Genomic DNA, 22151 nt, shown 5'->3' with positions numbered 1-22151 from the left:
GTATACATATAACATGTTCAGAACATAAAAACAGATCATATTTAAAGCACACAGAAGTGAAAACATCTGATGTTCACATATTCGCGACATAACCATAAGTATCCAGCCAACTAAAGTTCACAGAAAGAACCTGGGTAACACCCCTAACACAAAGTAGCATGACAATTGTTCTGAAAACAGCACATATAAGGAAGCTTCCTACAATTGTTAACTGAACAAAATGGCCAAAATACCACAGTACGGTACATTGCCCACACCATTGCTTAGATCTGACATAGTTCACTAATTGCGCGCAAACATAAATCTCTGGATATCTAATGGAAGTGGCAACGCCTTGTTGATGCGATGGAATGTGAGTTGATGAAGGGCATGAGCACGTAGGTCTCGGGAATTGTCCTGCAATAAAAGCATAGCTTGCATTAGACACGTCTATAGCTAACATGAACAACTGATGGCAACCGGATTATAGAAACAGTTAGCACAGACACTTACTGGTTGATTGAAAGAAGATATGACACCTGCATTGTGATCATAAGATTTCATGTAACTCATCACAAAAAATCCACAGTCATTTGACCCTGTCCTCATTGTTGGGCAGTTAGATGGCATATCCAATGGAAAATTACCAAACTTAGGAAATTCTGCGTTGGGGCAAACGTGTTGTAACGCTTTGCTCAGCCTACTCATTATCACCCTAGCCCATGGGAATTTCCTGCCACCTAAATAAATTGGATCATAATGATAGTCCTTCCATTCGGTGCCACCAAGTTGTATACCATAGGGATTCGAATCTAAAATGTGTATAACCCGGTGGTGTAGATTGATCACATACAGTGTCCAATGACCCCTGCTAAGCATAGGTACCATTATCTGTTGATGAGAAAAGTAAATATAGGTTACATGTTGCTGTTGTAAAGTCATGATAATTAAAATGTACAGTTAATGAGCTGATGAAACTGTGAACAAAATGTTAATGGGACTTACCGACTTGCATTTATCCAGATTCACCAAAGCAGGCAATGTGTTGTGCAAGCAATTCTGTAGGACATTTTGATCAAACGGCTGAGGATTCTTGCTGTGACGTTCCTGTTCTTCAAAATTTAACAGAGCCTATAAAAAAATAGAGTGTGTAAGTATATTATGTGTATAGTTACAATAACTGTGAAGAAGAACCTACCCCAACGTTGACATCAAGTATTAATCTGTTAGATGTCAGAGTTCGACGATGATTTTTAGAATCATCACGAACACACTCTATGAAACACTGCATGAAGACATCCTCAAGACATTTACCCTCCGCGAAAGATTCATAAATATCCATACAGTTTGCACTGTAATCACCGTAATCAATAACTACCCTGTATGATGAACAAAGGTATAGATTCTTATTTCATAAATGAACCAACTTATAAATACGTTATTCGTAATTTGGGTTACATGTACCTGCTTTGGTCAATGTCCTTGGAACAAATTAAATCCCACAGAGAACGGATACACTCTTGCTCTGTAAGTGGTGGATCAGATCCAGAGTTTGTAGTACCTTTGAGTGTATCAACCTGAAATGCAACATGGTTGTAAGTGGTTGAACATTAAAAAAATCAGTTTAATATCATAAAAAGCATTATGTAATATGTATGTTATCATACTGACATGAGGAGTTGGGGTCTGGTCAAAAACTGGCCCACTGTCATTTTGTTCCATTTCCTCTGTTGCCATTGCACCTCTCTACACAATGGTATATAATTAGTATAACTGTGTTGTATGTATAGTAAAATGTAATTATAACATGAGACATGGACTGCTAACAAACATTTTTTTCCGGTGTCACGTCAAATTTGGGCAAGCAGGTGCAAGCTGATGTGGTTTGAGGTGTGATATTTGTGTTCCTCAAACTTATGTTTCGAACATCAAAACAGAAATCCTGTTGACAAAAAAAGTGTGGTTCGCATACTGCTAAAAAGAAGTATGCATACATGTACGTATAATGAGTAAAAATAGTATTGTCGTTGGACAAATTACCTGTTGATCTGAAACCACATCCGATTCGTCGGGAAAGGTCTCAAGGACTGTACGGATATGCTGTTGTCTTTCGTGAATTTCTTCAAACTGAGTAGCACCCATTTGGGTCTCAAGCTGCGAAGCTTGGGATGGCATATCGGGTGTGGGCTGGGTGGCATCAACTGTGTGTCCTTGTACACAATTATATTGAAAATAATATATGTCAAAATTTGAATTATAAATCAAATGTTGCTGTGTATACTTGACAAAAACATAAGCTGTTAACTGTACTTGTAACAAAAAACGTATGCACATGTCAAAAGATAAAATGTTCTGAATAAGGAATACCTGCTGAATCAGCCGAATTCCCCGGTTGCTGTGGCTCATCCGTCTCGTTTTCCAAATTTTCAGACTCGGCACGTAGTACCTCGTCTATCAATTCTATAAACTTGTCTGCTATGTCATATTGCTTGACAATAATTTTGTCGATGCTGTCTTTTATGGCTACGCATGACTTGTCAACCTCCAAGTCATATGCAGCAAGAATATCTGTGAATTTAGATCGATGACGATGTGGGAGATCGTTGATCTTACTTGACATCATCTCTTTGATAGATGGAAGTTTGATGTTAAAAGTTGGCCGAGGCATGGGGCCAGGGCGCGGTGCATCAAAAATATTGGTCCTGCACTCCGGCTGGTTGTTCAGCAAAAAATAGTAAGAATCCATGTCCACCTTCGTATTCTATTTGTTCAATAAATAATCATAAACAATGGATATAATACATCATAAACTTGCCTCAGATTGGCGATCGATCTTAGGTCCAACTGCATAGCATGTCTCCGTCGAGCTTCGGAACTAGAAATAAAATTGTAGTGACTGTGAGTAACCAACTGTGTAACTGTGCATAACCAACTGTGAAAATATGAATAACTTACTTCACAGTGTCCGAAAGATTCAGCCCCATGGCGAACCTTCCTCTTGTCAGCTTTGGTCAAAGCTTTTATGCTATTCTTATCAAAAAATTTAATGCGAGGTGTGCCACTCTTATTATGGGGGGCAGCGGTTGTATGCAGGTGATCCAAGTAGTACAACTACATTAAAAAGAATTACAATGTTCAATAGCAATGTAAGTAGACATAACCAACATCGTAAAACATGTTACATAACTACCAAAAGTTAGGAACCAATAATGAAATAAATGTGCATACGGAAAAACACTATACTTACAAGGACAACAATGGAGCATCCATATATAGTCGTGGAGACATTTGTGGTGATCCGGTTGTGCCACTTCTTGGCAGCTTCACATAGATCATTAAAAATCAACTGGCACCAGTCGATCTCATGGAAACGGTGCATTTCTTCTGTGAGAAGCACCTCATGATATGTGATGCCCCAGCTAGCAGTTGGAAACAGCAAACGGTTGAATAGAATGAGGAAGAAACATCTGATTGAAAGGTCATCATCCTCGCCTTTCCTTAATCGATCCTGTAGAAATGCCACATTGAACTCATCTTTGGCCACACCAAGCTCTGCCCTCAAGTTGCTTGCTGCAACTGCTTCATCAATACCCAAAGGTTTACCACCTCCATGATTTGGCACGCCAAGAATAAGATGAACAATATCCTTTGTGATCTTGAGTTCCTTTCCTGGACCAGGACGTATTGTCATATCCTTGGGGTCTAGCTTGTCCATCAACCATTGGAGGTGTGATCTACTGCACAGCGCATCTACTGTCATATCAAGAATGGAAGAGAAGCCTTTACGTCTTATAGCCTCACGTTGCCTTTCATTCAAAATGTTAATGCTTGCAATGACATCTTGAGGGTTGCACCTCACATTAAGCCTCTGTTAAACAATATACAACATGAAATAATTTTGTTATTATGAAAAAAATAACCAGAACATTACAAATATGAAATTTTTTGTTGGGTATGCATAACATTAACCTGTCGGGGTAGCTCCTCATGTTTAACCCTCTTTGTCACGACTTTTCTTAACACTCTTGTGTGGCTTTCAGAAACATTGCGCTTCTTCATAGCTGGCATGAAGTCATCTTCATCAGAATCAATCTGAACTGTTTCATTGGTCACATTTTGACTGTCAGCATTTGAAGGATTTTCAACTTCTGGACATGGATTAGGATGTTCTGCAGAGGGAATGTCTACACTGAAGCACTCCTGGCTTGACTGGATTGTTATACGCTTGGGGTTATTTGGAGGACGGTCGACTTGCTTCATTTTTTTAAATTAAAAGCTGCATACATAATATACAATGTTGTAAAAAATAAAAGGTTATATATGCATATGTATTTATGGTGTGGTATGATTGAATCAATTAACCTAACTGTTTCAATTATTAGGAAAACTGAATATGTTTCAATAAAAACAACCCTTGCTGTGACCAAATAATGTGTTAGCTGTAATGCTCTGAAATACATTAATGTATGCACTAAACAGATATGAAATTTTAAATAAAAAATATACTCTACGAATAACAACTAGTTGACTGCTCATTTACTAAACACATTTGCATAAAAAATCTGAATATGTTTGAGCAAAACAAAACTTGCTGTAACCAAACTGTATTGTCTGTGACCTAGTGTAATAAATAATGTCTGTTTTGTAATAATACAAAACTGTATATGATTCAATAAAACATGTACTGAACTGTTCAAAAAATAAGTGAATAACAGACCTTGCTGTAACCAAATAATGTATTAGCTGTAATCATCTGAAAATACATAAATGTATGCACTAAATAGAAATGAAATTTTATATAAAACATATACTCTATGAAAAACAACTAGTTGGCTGATCATTTACTATACACAGATGCATACATATTCTGAACTGATATAGCAGCATAACAAACTGAATATGTTGCATACAGATGCATACATGAAACACATTAGCATATATGTTCTGTCCTGTTATACGTTCATAAAAATCTGAATATGTTGCATACCATTGCATACAGTTGCAAACATAAAACACAATTTGCCTGCAACCTGATATGTTTGAGCAAAACAAAAATTGCTATAAACAATCTTTATTAACTGTGAACTGGTTTAATAAATAATGTCTGTTTTAAAATAATTAAAAACTGGATATGATCCAATAAAACAATACATGCTGTCACACAATGTATGCAGTCACAAAAACAACTAGATGACCACCCAATTACCAATTGAACATAATATGATGCAAAAAAATTTAACTAATGTGCATAAACATGTAACCTAATGTGCATAACCAACTGTGTACATGAGCGTAACCGACTGTGTAAGTGTGCGTAACCAACTGTGTAAATGTGCGTAAATGTAATACATCAACTGCATAACTAATGTCAACCCTAGCCGTGATCCACACAATGCAAAATGAACAAAAAACAACTAGTTTGTTGACGGTCAAACTCGATCCAATGAAATGCGCGCGAGCTAGGGTTGGGAAGAACACACCGATTGGAGCGGTACCCGTTGGCGGCGGCGAATGTTGAGGATGGCGGAGAACGTGGAAGCAGTCGGGTCGGCGGAGAGCGAAGGAGCAGAACCGTCGCCGGAGAAGGTAGGGTTTTCGCCGGTCGCCGGACGCAGCGGCACGAATATTGGAGCGACGATTGGGGAAACCGAGGGCGCGCCGCTCAAATGCCGCTTGCGACTGGATCGACAGCGAGCGGCGAGGGGTTGGAAGAGTCGTCGGAAAGGGGAGCGGAGTCGCCGGGATGGAAGAATCGCCGGAGATTCCTGGAGTCGTGCGGGGGTTGGGGTTTTGCGGTTATGGAAACTGAGCCGGGAGCAAAGGAGCTAATCGCGGGATCACGTAGGTATTTATATGGAAACCGAAAGGTCAGTCGGCTGTGAAATACAGGTGCGTTCATATTTGGCTGGGGCTTCCTCTAGCTAAATAGAGCCCAGGGCTCTAAATACATATAGTATATATATATATATATATATGATATGATCTGTGACAGACTTTACGGTTGTTGCATCTGAGTTTAGCTAGCAGTCGCCGTGGGTCATAAATATGGTCATGTTCTGATGATCCACTAGAGGCAGAGAAGCAGGCGAGTCACAATCTATTCCGGTGAGATGGAGTATTCTGGCAACAGGCCGCCAGAAGATGAACGTGGTTAACTTCTTTTTTGACTCAATTATAGTATTACAATATGAAAATCAAACTGTTTTTTTTTGTAACATCAGTTTCAAATCCATAAATGATTTTAAGAGAACAACTAGTTTAAAGAAAATAAAGATTACGCTGAAAAAAGATAGAATTAAATCAAGCTTATTCTTCCAATTTACAGCCAGAATCAAGCTAGGCGAAGGCACGAGGCGTTTGAATGCCTGATTCTGATCATGTGCGCCCTGTCCCCAAGCATGCTTTGGCTTGGTTAAATTCAGCCTAGCTAGGTGCGTTGCCGCGTGGTTATCTTCATGTGATTGCGGCAGATCCAGGACTTGGTGACTGGCTTCATTGGAGTTTGAGTAAAATGTACCTTCAAGTTCAAGCTCAAGATAGCACCGAGGTCCCCAAGCATTTAGTGCATTACCAAAATTTAGAAGATTAAGACAGATGTTGACACGAATTTTCAATACAGGATAGTAAAATGCAGCTACGAGAAATCGTCTAGGGTGGAAACCAAATATTTGTTTCTGAGTTCTAACCTATTTCCGTCTCAACGGGCAACTACAAATACATAGGGTGGCAACATTCTCGCAAGAGTACAGAGTACACAAACCATGCAGAGTTTGGAACACGCATATCCCTCACTGGATGTGCTAATGACATTATTTACAGCTCCAAAAAATATCCTAACATACAGATGTTACAGGGTTCACAATATCTTCCTAGCCCTTAGATACGAGTATACGACGAAAAATCCAGCTACTGCTCCAACTACTATTCCACCAGTCGTCACCCAAAATGCCCACTGCTCCAAAACAAACTTATTGTCAACCATGGGACATGCATTCTATATTGACTATGGATAGTGCCCGATACATGGCACAGAAGCAGAAAAAAGGTCAGGAGTGCAAAGCTATACCGCATTTGTTTCCAGATATGATTTAAGATTCATGCCAAATATTCCTACAGACAAAGTACCCGCCGTTAGTATATACAGAAGAACTTGATACAAAACATAAAATTTACAAAATTATCAAAAAAAGGGGATTCCTATACCTGCAATTAATGCTCCTATTGCAACGCAAAATGTTCCCACTTGAAGCAGCAGCTCCACTCTACTTACTTCAAGTCGTCGAGAACTGCAAGAGTTCCAAAGCGATGGTAAGCAAAATATAACCCACCATATGTTCAAATTTAGAGCAAGTTTGACACATCCATTTCTCATGACAGAATTAACAGTATTTTATAATTCTTGATTGTAGGATGCAGGATTCAGAAAACAAACATGGAACATGAGCCAGCAGAAAGAGCTGAGAGGCGCCGGCAAGCCAAGTAACATGCAGTATTTCCTGTCTTCACTTTTGAGGCATGTAGACAATAAGTCAGCCTTTTTTTGGATGACTTCTTTGTCTTATGTATTCATAGTAATTCAGGTTGACGAGCATGTTTCTATAATCTATTTACAAACTTGGTCAGCTTCAAATTCAGAAAAAGAAACAACTAGGAACGAGGAAAACAATATCATTTTGTTTACCCTGGCAGAAGTAATAAATATACTATTATTATATTGGTCATGTGGCAGATACTAGTTTATTTTTATATTCGAAGTTGTTCCATCTACTGAACTCTTATTGGTGTATTCATTTTAATATTCGAATTTATAGGGGAGCCAATAGTTCCCGCAAATGTATACATCGTCAACTAGAGCTTAGTTAAGAGAAGCATTAGAGAAAGAGAAAACACACACCATCTCTTGAGCTCAGTGGTGACAATGGACATACCTTAAGTTCACAGAAATCGAGTCTTCCATCTCTCTTGCAGAATTCAGAAGTCTCTCTGCTTGACCATGGCATGATTCACATCTGAAACAATGCACAATAAAATGATAATAGCTGTCAGCAAGAAAAAAGATTAAGGAAACAAAAAAACATAGTGTTTACTGGAAATGAGAGGAATACCGTTGAAGATAATTTTCCAATAACATTTCAATTTCTTCCTCTTCCTCTGTTAAAGCCAAAAAAGGTTTTTCATAAATCAAGTCAAAAGCAACGATTTGATTACAAAAAAAGAGTACATCACAAATCATAAAAGCAAACTTCAATGCTGTGAGAAAAAATCACATCTATCAAACAAACAAAGACCCAAAGAAACACAATCTGGTCAATCTCCTAAATGAATAAAAGTATAATTCAATCCAATTTTTTATTCTAATTGTCTTCTTTATTTTCACTGAAACCATTTTTTATAAAACATTATGTGGTACTTGTTCTTTGACATAAAATCCTGCTACAAACACATATCTAACATAAATAGATATCCGCTATTATAAAACATTATGCATGTGATCAATAATAGGTGTTGGACAGCTGACAGGCTTGCTAAAAGGGGACTTGCTCACCCTTCAGTCTGTCCCTTGTGTGGTCAGGAAGCTGAAACAATCCATCTCCTGTTGTTATCTTGTGTGTTTGCCACGCAGGTATGGGTCACTTTATTCCGACAGTTTGGCTTCGCAGTCTTAGCAGCACCCCAAGCCACAGACAGTTGTTTTGCATCCTGATGGGGCAGAATAATTAAGGTGATCCCCAAGGAAAAGAAAAAAATGGATGAATACTATCATCATCCTCATTGCCTGGCAGCTGTGGAAGTTTAGGAATCAGTGTGTATTTGATGGGTGTCACCCTGATCTTGGTAGTACATTGCAGCTTATCTCCATGGAGTGCTATGGATGGGGTGCTGCAGGAGCCAGAGGGCTCCTTGGGTTGTCTGTTATGGCTCATGCTGTAGTTGTTTAGTTCCTAGGGGGGGTGCTGGGGTTACCCCCTTGTTTCTGTACCTTTTCGCTCCTTGGGTTGTCTGTTATGGCTCATGCTGTAGTTGTTTAGTTCCTAGGGGGGTTGCTGGGGTTACCCCCTTGTTTCTGTACCTTTTCTTCTCTTATTAATATAACACGCAATCCTCTTGCGAGTTCGAGAAAAAAAAGATTCCTTCCAGATAAATAAATAGCACAGAATTACATAGATTAACCTGTTCAAATCCTTGCTAACTGCAGTCTTTTTTTTTTTGCATATGTCACGGGTTTTACTAGAAAACTAGTCTAATAACATGCCATCGGTTGGCATATTAAGTGTCCAGCTAACGAAGTAAAGATGCAAGCTTTACCAAGATAGATACAAGTCATAATCTCCAGAAATATGCAAAGTTACAATGATAAATTGTAGCTGTACCTTCAGCAATCTGCTTCTCTAAAGGAACAGTGCACTCCACAATATCACTCAATCTATCAAGTGTGCAATTTCTCCCCATTATGCATATTCGTCTGATTTCATGAGGATCATCTAGGAGATCGATAAGCATCTGCTTGAGGTCACCTGCTCGTGATCCCAGCTCAACCTTGACACATGAATACATACATAAAATCAAAATAAAGTTTGCGAAGTGGCCTGAAATTGATTCCAGAGTGCAGTTTTATACCAATGCTTGTTTACTTAGACGAAGCTGCTCCAACACATCAGCTGTCAAGCGATTTGGCAGAACTTCTAGCAATGTAGCCACCTGAGATGCAAGTGGAAAGCAATATTAGTTATCAAAGTTTTAAGTGCTCGAGCAATATATAATTCAACATAAATGCAAAGACCTATGGTGGCGTTTAAACCACTAAGCAGCTCATAAACTTCATTCCACAATGACATGAAAGCAAAATACTACTAACTGCAGTAGTGAACTATTAAGTCGCACCATACCTAGATCAGCACATTGAAAATGCAGTATCAACTTGGTAGGGCACTTCCCTACTGTATCTCAAAGGAGTAGAGTCAAAAGCTGACAACAATTAATGGATTAACTTTCTGAAAGTGCTGCAATGACACTTGGCACAACATGTCCTATATGAGGTCTATTGTAGAGTTAGTCACTTAGGTAGGGGTGAAAACGGTCAGGATATATCCCGTTATGTTCCGTTCCGATTTTTACATTATTCGTTTGAATTCATATTTGTGGACATCCCGACCATTTTCATTTTCTCCGTTTTTGACAAATGTGAAATGGGACGGAAACAATGAGTGTTTCTCCGACTGTTTTCGTTTTAAGTCAGGATATCCGTTTTTATCCGCATATAATGTCCCATTTTAAGTGATACTTTTTTTCTAGAACATCATTTCATTAAGAAAGGAATAAAAGGTACAACAAGAGGGGGAAATGAAAATGATCGGGATGTCCACAAATACAAATTCGAATGAATCAATGTAGAAATCCGTTTTCATCCGTACACTTAGGGTGTACTTGGTTCTGCTTTTAGGACTTGCTTTCCATTTCAAAAAAGTAGAAAGTTGAACCAAAGGGCTCCCACCCGCTCATGCTTTTCCCACTGCAGTTGTTTTTTCCGTAGCAACTCACGAAGCAGGCAGACCCCCTTTTCCTTTCCCAGCGGTGGCAGCGAACTAAGTTCAAAGAAATTGCCCACCTGCCATCGATTAAGGTGTACTGAACCGTTATTCCTCTTTCCTCTCGTTTACATCTCTTCAATCGTTCTCTCCACACATCGAGCAGGACCAAACAGAACCCAGAGAAAAGCTAGGGTTCAATCGTCGGCCCTCTGACCACTGGCTGCCAGCCATCCCAGCGCTAGATCAGGACCTCTAAGACGTCGTCCTCCACAACAGCCATGTCAGCTTCCCCAGGTGTGACCCCCCTCTCCAGGAAAAACGTTGTTTAGTTATTTAGTTATTTTAAATATATTTCCTAGTTATCTATATGCATGGAACATTATAATGGTTAAAATTATGCTAATCATCACGAAAATTTGCACCACGGTCAATTTGCATATAAACAGTCTTACAGTAGATCATATGAAATATCTAGTTTCAGAGCAGTTTGAACCAAACGACTTTCAACCTTTTCAAAGCAGACAATTCACAACAGTTTTTTACAACATACAATAGAAAACAGTTTTTCTCACTGCAGACAGCGGAACTAAACACACCCTTAGTAGCCAAAACTGGGAGTATACAATCTCTTATTCTTTGTACTGTTTGATGTATCTGAAGATCAGGAGCTCGGATTAGTTCAGATGGGAAATGTGTCATAGGAAAGGAATAGATCGTGAATTTGCAGCTCGGATTTGTACTGGTTGATGTATCTGAAAGAGATGGAAATAACCAGAAACATTGCTGTTCGGATTCCACTGTGTACACTGTTATTAAAGTTGCCTAAATTAAAATCCCGATGAAATAGGGGATATGAGTAACAGCTTAAAGGTCTGAAGCCAATGATTGAGAAGCATGTAAGTGATAATACTTAAATGGAGTATGCAGTAAAAACATCATTGTGTACAGTTTTCTACAAGAAGAGCAAGTGTTATATGTAATACAAAAAGTTTAAGGACGCATAGACTTCTTTGGTATAATGGTACTCACATGAGGCTCAATTTTCATTAGTCTCTGCTCCAATCTTTGTATTCTAGAAAGAAGTGCAGCTTCAACAACCTGAACACATGGAAATCATGATGAAAGATCAGTTCATATTTCCAATATGCAGCACACCGACACTTCAAATTTACATGAAAATGCAAGCACATAACATAGTCTTAAATGCAGCGGACATGCAATAAAATACCACACTGTGGTATGAATGTTTAAACAAAAATAGTATATGATTAAATAGGATCAACCAGAATAGTATACATTTAGTGATGTTAAGCTTTGGGGAATGGCAGGAGCAAAGGATATTAGACAGCTGTGGCCTTAATTTAGATGGTGTGGGGTTGCTGCCCCCTCCTCTTTTCCTCTTCTATTTAGTTTTTTAGTTTTTAGTTTCTTTTATTCTTTTTCTTTTTTCTGTCCCCTCCCCTCTTTTACTGCCTTCTAGGGCAGTTTGTATTTTTGTCTATCTTAGACCGTTCTTATCCTCTTAATATAATGATGCGCAGTTCTCCTGCGTGTTCGAGAAAAAAGTTTCTCAATATCCACAAATCAGATTAGGGATCATAGGGAAATCTTTCTTCAATAATTAATTTGGGTGTTGATGCAAATTTAATTTTCATAAGAAGCACTCATTGGTGTTTACTTAGCATATATGTTGAAAGTACAATGCAGATGTAAACAGAAATATGTACTGTCATTAACAATCCTGGAATTCTATGTAACTTTCGCAGAAAACTTTTGATGGAAAACAGAGAAGAAAATGCATTTTACGTGGCAGAATATCAGTTCACAAGTTCACAGCTGCTCCCATACCATGAATATGTATTACTGGATATATTCGTTACCTCAAGCTGAAAAGGCATTGCAGGCCCACCATTGATGTTTCTTGGATTTAACCTAGACAGTAATAACCCTAGAAAGGCCTTCCCTCCTGGGCTACACAAGTTAAAAAGATAATTGATAAGTTCATAAAACATTTTGTAAGATCATGAAAAGGAAATAACTTATTAATATAAGATGAACATTAACCTGTTATAGTTGAATATAAGAACACGCGCATACATAGCAATTGCTCGCAACGAACCAAGATTGAGTAAAATAGCTTGCTCACGTACCTACAGACAGTAAATGATGAAATATGGTTTTCACTTGCAATAGAAAGAATGGTCTTTAGGAGCCATGTGACTGAAGGTGCAAGGAGACAATGGAAAGTACATCAAAATACAAAATCAGGAAAGAACGGCATCCCAACTAAAAGGCATCAATAAAATTATTGTTATCACTAAATTACGCAAAATTTCACGTACTTAATATGGCTATACTAACTCCTGTCTTATATGGCTATACTAACTCCTGTCTTAAAACTTTCTTGAAGGACACGGGTTAAAAAAAGTTAAGAAAAGGCAGAAATATTCTAGATGTAAAACGACAGTAATTGTCCTTAATATTTAACTCAATATATCATGAAAAGTTTCTAAAATAGTTTGCTGAACACAACATGAACTGGGAAAGCATGACAGAAATTGTATGATCACCCTTTTTCTCAAATGCAAGCATTTGTGCCCTTTATGATTATGATCTACTATAAAAGTGAAAGCTTTCAGATTCTAGTAATCTAGTGTATACACCATGATAATATTGATCATCTGTATACAACTGAAAAATGTAGTATAGCATAAAAAGAAATCTCAATACAGCTATGTATAGAAGTGTTCTATTACCAGCAGGGAAGGCATTGAATTCATTAACCATAGTGATGGGTCAACACTTCTAGTATCTCGTAGGCGGAGACCTATATCATGACAAAACATGGAAATCAGAAGTATTTTAAATGTGCTTGGAATCATAAAATAGATAGTCAATTACATAATTTGGGCATTTAGAAGTTAAAAGTTGTACAAACAAAGTTGATATATGCGCGCATTGCTGAGAAACATGTTCCTTGTGCATACCACTAGATTTCAGTAGCTGCCGCCTGCTTATTTTCTTGGTGGACATCCTCCCATTTGATCTCACTTCTATCACCTGGATAAAGTTAATTTCGGGACTAATGCTAATGAACATATGTATTTTGCGAGGTTGTAAATTACAAAGTATCTAACGGCCAGATATCGTCAATTCATCATAAAGCCAACCTACAATCTGCATGAACATGCCAGGAAGCCAACCTGACGACTCTTATTTGAACGACAGGTAGACAGGAAACTAAAAGCACGTATGTTCGTTTGGATTCGGGTACGCAATGCTCGGATTAAACTGTTCACTTTCAACAATGGAATATGAGACACCATTTGAACAATTCAATAAGAAGCCATTTGCGGATTTCAGGCTAGCCTGCTGGTCGCTTACCTCGTAGACGGGCTCCCTGACGCCGAGCGAGACGTAGTCCGCCGCGAATCGACCCGAACCCCTTGCCGCCGCCTCCTTGGTGGCTCCACTGCCTCCTCCTGTCTCCTGATTAACCTCCTCGCCCTCCTTGGTCACCTCGAACTCCTCTTCCTCCTCTTCCAACTCCTCCTTGGTCACGGCCCGCCCGTCCTTGCCCCCCGCGGCCCGGGGAGGCACCAGGAGCGGCAGCGGCAGGAGCCCTCCCTTCCTCACGCTCGACGAGAGGCCTGTAGGCAGCCTCGGCAAGCGGTAGCGGAGGCATGCACCGAAGGGCGGTGGCAGGAGCGGGAACGGGGGGCCAAGGAGGCCGGCCTGCGACGGCGAGGACAGCGGCACGGACGCCATGACGGGGGCATCAATCGCTTGATCGCGCGCGGTGAAATTTTTGCCCCGACGCTGCTGACGGGCCTCCTTCGGTAATGGCTATTTCCCGTTGGAGAAGGCGACGGAGGGAGCGAGGCGGGAGGACGACGAGACGCTATCCGGACCTGTTGGCTGAGATGGTGGCTGTGAGTTCTCCTCCCCGGAGAGACCCTGGCCGTCCGATCCTCCATCCCGCAGCTGGGTTCACGAAGGCGGGCGTTGGAGGTGGGAACCTTTTTAGCGCTTTATATTACCTCTTACCTTTATACTACCTCCATCCAGCAGCTTACGCATCATCCTCTCATTACTTAAACTCCATTCTATAAATAATATAATCTATAATATAAAATAATATTTTTTAACTATGCGAGTGAATCACTGAAACGTTCTTTCAGTTCTTAGCAGAACAAGGGTGGCTCGTTTGGCCAACACAAGATAATTAAGGATTGAATGGGCTAAAATCTACTTGCTATTTAATTTTAAATAGTAAGAAGATTTTAGCTCATTCAATCTCCTAAAATCCTTCTAAATATGTTATTAGGGCCTTTGCATCCTGAAAGCTAAAATAAAAATAACTAAAATTTAGTTAATTTAGGAGCCAAAGATAAAGGTCCAAATAGAAAGAGCTAAAAGTGACTTAAATAGTAAAAAATATCTTTTTAGTCACTTTTAACTTCTAAAGATGAGCTAAACTTTAATCATTTTGCATTAGCTTCTGGATAAAAAGGTCCTTAGCTAGGTACGATTCAGATGGTGCAACTGTATTTTCATATTTCATTGGTTAGGCTCTGTTGAGATGGTGATTCTTGTACTAAACATGTTTGTTAGACTCGTTTTAGTGCATCTAGTTCCTATCAACACTATAAGAAATCTATTATTAAAACTTGAAATTGAATGTTGCTACGTTGTTCGATATGACACGTCATAACCGTGTCAATCACGCATTAGGCACGATTAGGGCTGGACGAAATGCTCGTGACTCGCTGGCTCGCTCGGTTCATGGTCAGCTCGGCTCGACTCGGATCGGCTCGTTTGAATTTTTTTCACGAGCTGAGCTAACATCCTAGCTCGGTTCGTTAACGAGCCAGCTCGCGAGCTAAACGAGCTACCATATTCCAGCAAAACGAAACTATATGCATATCATTTACAGAATAATTGATGAACATGTTATATATATGTGAGGTGTCTATGGCCTATGAATTAAACTAATGATTAATGAACTATGTCTATGTGTTAATTTGGTCTATGCAAATATAATTATGGGTTAAACTGATGAACATGTATGTGAATTGTGAATTATTGAGTGATGAATTGTGCTAATTTGGTGTTATATTAACGTGGTTTGTGAAACTATGAGTATAATTACTATTTTCTATTGTTAAATTAGTTTGAAATTAACTAAAAACTAATTATTATGTATATTTTATTTTTTTTCTGCTCTGGCTCGCGAGCTAAATGAGCCAGCTCGAGCTCGTAAACGAGCCGAGTCGAGCTGACTCTATGGCTCGTTAGCTTAACGAGCCAGCTCGAACTCGGACGAGCCGAGCTGGCTCGTTATCCACCCCTAGGCACGATGCAGTACAATTACGGTATATGACCAAACCAAGCTTGGACCGAGAGGTCGGCACGATGTACCGACCCAATATGGCACAAAACTATAATCATACCATGCAATGTCAGGTGGCATATTATCATGCTTATGCTAGATCGGATCAGATGGCGCAGTTGGACATATTAACTCGGTGCATAGAACATATGATAAGCCTATGAGTCGGTGCCACTTTAGAGAGGTTGGGAAGTTCAGACTTTGAAAATAGTGCTTTGAAGCTAAGCTTGAGCTAGAATTGGAATCATAGTTTGAGAATTTAAAGAAGGCAAAGAAATGCGACTTAGACTAGTTGGATAGACTCTAAATATGTTTGTCTAAGTCATAAGAATGCTAAAGAAGATAGACAAATGAAGACAAAGATAAAAAGTCCAGAAATGACTTAATTGTGCTGCTTTGCGGCACATCAGACCAAGTCCGGTGTGCACCGGACCGGTTACGCAAAGAGTCATTATTCTGGGCTTGTGTGGGTTAGTGAATCGGACCATTCCGGTGGTGCACCGGACCACTTACGTAGAGACGTTGTTTTTAGACTTGGAGCATAGGACTCCGTCCATTGAGCACCGTAATACTCGTACATCGAACGATCGGATGGAGTTTACCCAATGGTTAGATGACATGGCTCGGATGTGGTAGGTCTGGTGTTGCACTGGACCGGTCTAATGCCACCCTAACACCTGACACATGGACAAAACAGTCAATGAACCTACAGGCATGGCCAAGGTCCAATGTGCACCGAACCTGTACTATAGGAAAACTTAAATTGCATTGTTACCTACCTGCACGTGCGCGTCACTAGTGTGAGAGTATACATGTCCACATGGGACAGGTTTGTAGGGCGGCTTGTGGCCCGATACGTTTTAGCCCCGCCTGGCTCGTTGTCCACCTGGTCTGTACCTGCCCGACCCAATCACAGTGTCATGTCTGGACCTTAGATGTGGTACGGCGGGCTAAGTACGGTACAAATGGTTTAACCTTTTCTTGTTTTTTCATTAAAATATGTATATTATGCTTGAGTATAGAACATAAAACACAAAAATATATGTGTTTGTTATCTATGTGTGTGTAAATATGGAGCCAACAACCAAGGTTCAAACCTCTACTTGTACATAATTTTACCTTATTTTTCAAAAAGCGGGAAGTGGAGGGGTGATATGCAGAAAGCGGGAAGGGACTGGAAGGGGAGGGGTGACTGGAGAACCTCTGAAAGGGAATTAGGCTTACACCTAGTTCCTAAATAATTTTGGTGGTTGAATTGCCCAACACAAATCTTTGGACTAACTAGTTTGCCCAAGTGTATAGATTATACAGGTGTAAAAGGTTCACACTCAGCCAATAAAAAGACCAAGTTTTGGATTCAATAAAGGAGCAAAGGGGCAACCGAGGGCACCCCTGGTCTGGCGCACCGGACTGTCCGGTGTGCCACCGGACAATAAACAGTACCTGTCCGGTGCACCAGGGGACTCAGACTCAAACTCTTCACCCTCGGGAATTCTCGGAAGCCGGCGCGCTATAATTCACCGGACTGTCCGGTGTGCACCGGACATGTCCGGTGCTCCAAGGAAGCGCGGTCTCCAGAACTCGCCAGCCTCGGGTTCGCGTGGCAGCCGCTCCGCTAAAATTCACCGGACTGTCCGGTGTGCATCGGACTGTCCGGTGTGCACCGGACTGTCCGGTGTACCAGCGGAGCAACGACTCTTTTCGGCGCCAATGGCTCCCTGCGGAGCATTTAATGCGCGCGCAGACGTCAGGCACGCCCATACCGGTGCACCGGACATCAAACAGTACATGTCCGGTGTGCACCGGACACCCAGGCGGGCCCACAAGTCAGAAGCTCCAACGGTCAGAATCCAACGACAGTGATGACGTGGCAGGGGCATCGGACTGTCCGGTGTGCACCGGACTGTCCGGTGCGCCATCGAGCAGACGCCTCTAGCCAACGGTCAAGTTTGGTGGTTGGGGCTATAAATACCCCAACCACCCCACCATTCATGGCATCCAAGTTTTCCACTTCTCAACTACTACAAGAGCTCTAGCATTCAATTCTAGACACACTAAAGAGATCAAATCCTCTCCAATTCCACACAAAGCCCTAGTGACTAGTGAGAGTGATTTGCCGTGTTCATTTGAGCTCTTGCGCTTGGATTGCTTCTTTTCTTTCTCACTTGCTCTTGAGATCACAACTCCATTGTAATCAAGGCAAGAGGCACCAATTGTGTGGTGGCCCTTGCGGGGAAGTTTTGTTCCCGGCTTTGATTAGAGAAGAGAAGCTCACTCGGTCCGAGGGACCGTTTGAGAGAGGGAAGGGTTGAAAGAGACCCGGCCTTTGTGGCCTCCTCAACGGGGAGTAGGTTTGCAAGAACCGAACCTCGGTAAAACAAATCTCCGTGTCTCACTTGCATATTCGCTTGGGATTTGTTTTGCGCCCTCTCTCTCGGACTCGTTTATATTTCTAACGCTAACCCGGCTTGTAGTTGTGTTTATATTTGTAAATTTCAGTTTCGCCCTATTCACCCCCCCCTCTAGGCGACTATCAATTGGTATCAAAGCCCGGTGCTTCATTAGAGCCTAACCGCTCGAAGTGATGTCGGGAGATCACGCCAAGAAGGAGATGGAGACCGGCGAAAAGCCCACTACAAGCCACGGGAGCACTTCATCGGAAGAGTCCCGCACCAAAAGGAGGGAGAAGAAGAAGAGCTCCTCCATCAAAGGGAAGGAGAAGAAATCTTCTTCTCATCACAAAGAGAAGAAGGAAAAATCTTCTTCCCACAAGCCGCATCGGAAAGGCGACAAGCACAAGAGGATGAGGAAGGTGGTCTACTACGAGACCGACACTTCATCAACATCGACCTCCGACTCCGATGCGCCCTCGGTCACTTCTAAGCGCCAAGAGCGCAAGAAGTATAGTAAGATCCCCCTACGCTACCCTCGCATTTCCAAACATACACCTTTACTTTCCGTCCCATTAGGCAAACCACCAACTTTTGATGGTGAAGATTACGCTAGGTGGAGCGATTTAATGCGATTTCATCTAACCTCGCTCCACAAAAGCATATGGGATGTTGTTGAGTTTGGCGCGCAGGTACCATCCGTAGGGGATGAGGACTATGATGAGGATGAGGTGGCCCAAATCGAGCACTTCAACTCTCAAGCAACAACAATACTCCTTGCCTCTCTAAGTAGAGAGGAGTATAACAAAGTACAAGGGTTGAAGAGCGCCAAGGAGATTTGGGATGTGCTCAAAACCGCACACGAGGGAGACGAGCTCACCAAGATCACCAAGCGGGAAACGATCGAGGGGGAGCTCGGTCGGTTCCGGCTTCGCAAAGGGGAAGAGCCTCAACACATGTACAACCGGCTCAAGACCTTGGTAAATCAAGTGCGCAACCTCGGGAGCGTAAAATGGGATGACCATGAGATGGTTAAGGTTATTCTAAGATCTCTTATTTTCCTTAACCCTACTCAAGTTCAATTAATCCGTGGTAATCCTAGATATACTAAAATGACCCCCGAGGAAGTTATCGGGAATTTTGTTAGTTTTGAGTGCATGATCGAAGGCTCGAGGAAGATCAACGAGCTTGATGATGCCACCACATCCGAAGCTCAACCCCTTGCATTCAAGGCAACGGAGGAGAAGAAGGAGGAGGCTACACCAAGTCGACAACCAATCGACGCCTCCAAGCTTGACAATGAGGAGATGGCGCTCGTCATCAAGAGCTTCCGCCAAATCCTCAAGCAAAGGAGGGGGAAAGACTACAAGTCCCGCTCCAAGAAGGTTTGCTACAAATGTGGTAAGCTCGGTCATTTTATTGCTAAATGTCCTATATCTAGTGACAGTGACCGAGGCGACGACAAGAAGGGGAGGCGAAAGGAGAAGAAGAAGTACTACAAGAAGAAGGGCGGCGATGCCCATGTTTGTCGGGAATGGAATTCCGACGATAGCTCAAGCGACTCCTCCGACGACGAGGACGCCGCCAACATCGCCGTCACCAAGGGGCTTCTCTTCCCCAATGTCGGCCACAAGTGCCTCATGGCAAAGGACGGCAAAAAGAAGGTTAAATCTAAATCCTCCACTAAATATGAATCCTCTAGTGATGACAATGCTAGTGATGAGGAAGATAATTTGCGTTCCCTTTTTGCCAACCTTAACATAGCACAAAAGGAAAAATTGAATGAATTGGTTAGTGCTATTCATGAAAAGGATGACCTTTTGGATTCCCAAGAGGACCTCCTTATTAAGGAAAACAAGAAACATGTTAAGGTTAAAAATGCTTATGCTCTAGAAATTGAAAAATGTGAAAAATTATCTAGTGAGCTAAGCACTTGCCGTGAGATGATTGACAACCTTAGGAATGAAAATGCTAGTTTAAATGCTAAGGTTGATTCACATGTTTGCAATGTTTCAACTTCAGATCCTAGAGATGATAATGTTGATTTACTTGCTAGGATTGATGAGTTGAATGCTTCCCTAGCTAGCCTTAAAATTGAAAATGAGAAATTGCTTGTTAAGGCTAAAGATCTTGATGTTTGCAATGCTACTATTTCCGACCTTAGAACTAAAAATGACATATTACAAGCTAAGGTTGTTGAATTAAAATCTTGCAAACCCTCTACATCTATTGTTGAGCATGTATCTATTTGTACTAGATGTAGAAATGTTGATATTAATGCTATTCATGATCACATGGCTTTAATTAAACAACAAAATGATCATATAGCAAAACTAGATGCTAAAATTGCCGAGCACAACCTAGAGAATGAGAAATTTAAATTTGCTCGTAGCATGCTTTATAATGGGAGACGCCCTGGCATTAAGGATGGCATTGGTTTCCAAAGGGGAGACAATGTCAAACTTAATGCCCCTCCTAAAGATTTGTCTAACTTTATTAAGGGCAAGGCTCCCATGCCTCAGGATAACGAGGGCTACATTCTGTACCCTGTCGGCTATCCTGAGAGCAAAATTAGGAGAATTCATTCTAGGAAGTCTCACTCTGGCCCTAACCATGCTTTTATGTATAAGGGTGAGACATCTAGCTCTAGGCAACCAACCCGTGCCAAGTTGCCTAGAAAGAAAACTCCTAATGCATCAAATGATCATGCCATTTCATTTAAAACTTTTGATGCTTCTTATGTGCTTACTAACAAATCCGGCAAGGTAGTTGCCAAGTTTGATGGGGGCAAACACAAGGGTTCCAAGACTTGTGTTTGGGTACCCAAAGTTCTTGTGTCTAATGCCAAAGGACCCAAAACCGTTTGGGTACCTAAAGTCAAGAACTAAAATTGTTTTGTAGGTTTATGCATCCGGGGGCTCAAGTTGGATACTCGACAGCGGGTGCACAAACCACATGACCGGGGAGAAAAGGATGTTCTCCTCATATGAGAAAAACCAAGATCCTCAACGAGCTATCACATTCGGGGATGGAAATCAAGGTTTGGTCAAAGGATTGGGTAAAATTGCTATATCTCCTGACCATTCTATTTCCAATGTTTTTCTTGTAGATTCTTTAGATTACAACTTGCTTTCTGTTTCACAATTATGTCAAATGGGCTACAACTGTCTTTTTACTGATGTAGGTGTCACTGTCTTTAGAAGAAGTGATGATTCAATAGCATTTAAGGGTGTGTTAGAGGGTCAGCTATACTTAGTAGATTTTGATAGAGCTGAGCTCGACACATGCTTAATTGCTAAGACTAACATGGGTTGGCTCTGGCACCGCCGACTAGCCCATGTTGGGATGAAGAATCTTCATAAGCTTCTAAAGGGAGAACACATTTTAGGATTAACAAATGTTCATTTTGAGAAAGACAGGATTTGTAGCGCATGCCAGGCGGGGAAGCAAGTTGGAGTCCATCATCCACACAAGAACATCATGACGACCGACAGGCCGCTTGAGCTACTCCACATGGATCTATTCGGCCCGATTGCTTACATAAGCATCGGCGGGAGTAAGTATTGTCTTGTAATAGTGGATGATTATTCTCGCTTCACTTGGGTATTCTTTTTACAGGAAAAATCTCAAACCCAAGAGACCTTAAAGGGATTCTTGAGACGGGCTCAAAATGAGTTCGGCTTAAGGATCAAGAAAATAAGAAGCGACAACGGGACGGAGTTCAAGAACTCACAAATTGAAGGCTTCCTTGAGGAGGAGGGCATCAAGCATGAGTTCTCCTCTCCCTACACGCCACAACAAAATGGTGTAGTGGAGAGAAAGAATCGAACTCTATTGGACATGGCAAGAACCATGCTTGAT

General features: G+C 41.1%; 3 protein-coding genes across 3 annotated transcripts; all 3 read right to left on the bottom strand.

The window, feature by feature from the left end:
• Positions 1-57: 57 nt before the first annotated feature.
• Positions 58-1348, bottom strand: LOC103645533 (uncharacterized). The gene is made up of 4 exons (XM_020547275.1): positions 1178-1348; positions 985-1110; positions 493-870; positions 58-396 (listed from the first exon to the last, which is right to left on the bottom strand). The coding sequence occupies exons 1-4, from the start codon at positions 1319-1321 to the stop codon at positions 283-285; spliced, it is 762 nt and encodes a 253-aa protein (XP_020402864.1). The 5' UTR covers positions 1322-1348; the 3' UTR covers positions 58-282.
• Positions 1349-1433: 85 nt separating this feature from the next.
• On the bottom strand, positions 1434-2725 carry LOC109942207 (uncharacterized). The gene is made up of 4 exons (XM_020543952.1): positions 2347-2725; positions 2020-2189; positions 1651-1725; positions 1434-1556 (listed from the first exon to the last, which is right to left on the bottom strand). Exons 1-4 carry the CDS (start codon positions 2723-2725, stop codon positions 1434-1436), a joined length of 747 nt encoding a protein of 248 aa, XP_020399541.1.
• Positions 2726-6630: 3905 nt separating this feature from the next.
• Positions 6631-14503, bottom strand: LOC100281483 (GMN10). Its single transcript, NM_001294256.1, has 13 exons — positions 13893-14503; positions 13496-13568; positions 13265-13335; positions 12573-12658; positions 12389-12479; positions 11538-11606; positions 9598-9678; positions 9351-9516; positions 8085-8130; positions 7908-7988; positions 7183-7265; positions 7046-7089; positions 6631-6931 (listed from the first exon to the last, which is right to left on the bottom strand). Exons 1-13 carry the CDS (start codon positions 14274-14276, stop codon positions 6836-6838), a joined length of 1371 nt encoding a protein of 456 aa, NP_001281185.1. The 5' UTR covers positions 14277-14503; the 3' UTR covers positions 6631-6835.
• Positions 14504-22151: the final 7648 nt, after the last annotated feature.

The sequence above is a fragment of the Zea mays genome, chromosome 1, assembly GCF_902167145.1.
Source record: "Zea mays cultivar B73 chromosome 1, Zm-B73-REFERENCE-NAM-5.0, whole genome shotgun sequence".
NCBI lineage: Eukaryota > Viridiplantae > Streptophyta > Magnoliopsida > Poales > Poaceae > Zea > Zea mays.
Note: the sequence above shows the minus strand (reverse complement) of the source record. Positions and strands in the feature narration are given on the sequence as shown.

Coding starts and splice junctions, on each gene's coding strand:
- LOC109942207 (XM_020543952.1), bottom strand. CDS start 2,725: ATGGATTCTTACTATTTTTTGCTGAACAACCAGCCGGAGTGCAGGACC. Junction 2,190..2,346: donor GAATTCGGCTGATTCAGCAG/GTATTCCTTATT, acceptor ATTGTGTACAAG/GACACACAGTTGATGCCACC. Junction 1,726..2,019: donor ATGTGGTTTCAGATCAACAG/GTAATTTGTCCA, acceptor ACCATTGTGTAG/AGAGGTGCAATGGCAACAGA.
- LOC103645533 (XM_020547275.1), bottom strand. CDS start 1,321: ATGGATATTTATGAATCTTTCGCGGAGGGTAAATGTCTTGAGGATGTC. Junction 871..984: donor ATCTGGATAAATGCAAGTCG/GTAAGTCCCATT, acceptor TCTCATCAACAG/ATAATGGTACCTATGCTTAG. Junction 397..492: donor TATCTTCTTTCAATCAACCA/GTAAGTGTCTGT, acceptor CTTTTATTGCAG/GACAATTCCCGAGACCTACG.
- LOC100281483 (NM_001294256.1), bottom strand. CDS start 14,276: ATGGCGTCCGTGCCGCTGTCCTCGCCGTCGCAGGCCGGCCTCCTTGGC. Junction 9,517..9,597: donor GTCTAAGTAAACAAGCATTG/GTATAAAACTGC, acceptor TCATGTGTCAAG/GTTGAGCTGGGATCACGAGC. Junction 6,932..7,045: donor CATATCTGGAAACAAATGCG/GTATAGCTTTGC, acceptor GTTTTGGAGCAG/TGGGCATTTTGGGTGACGAC.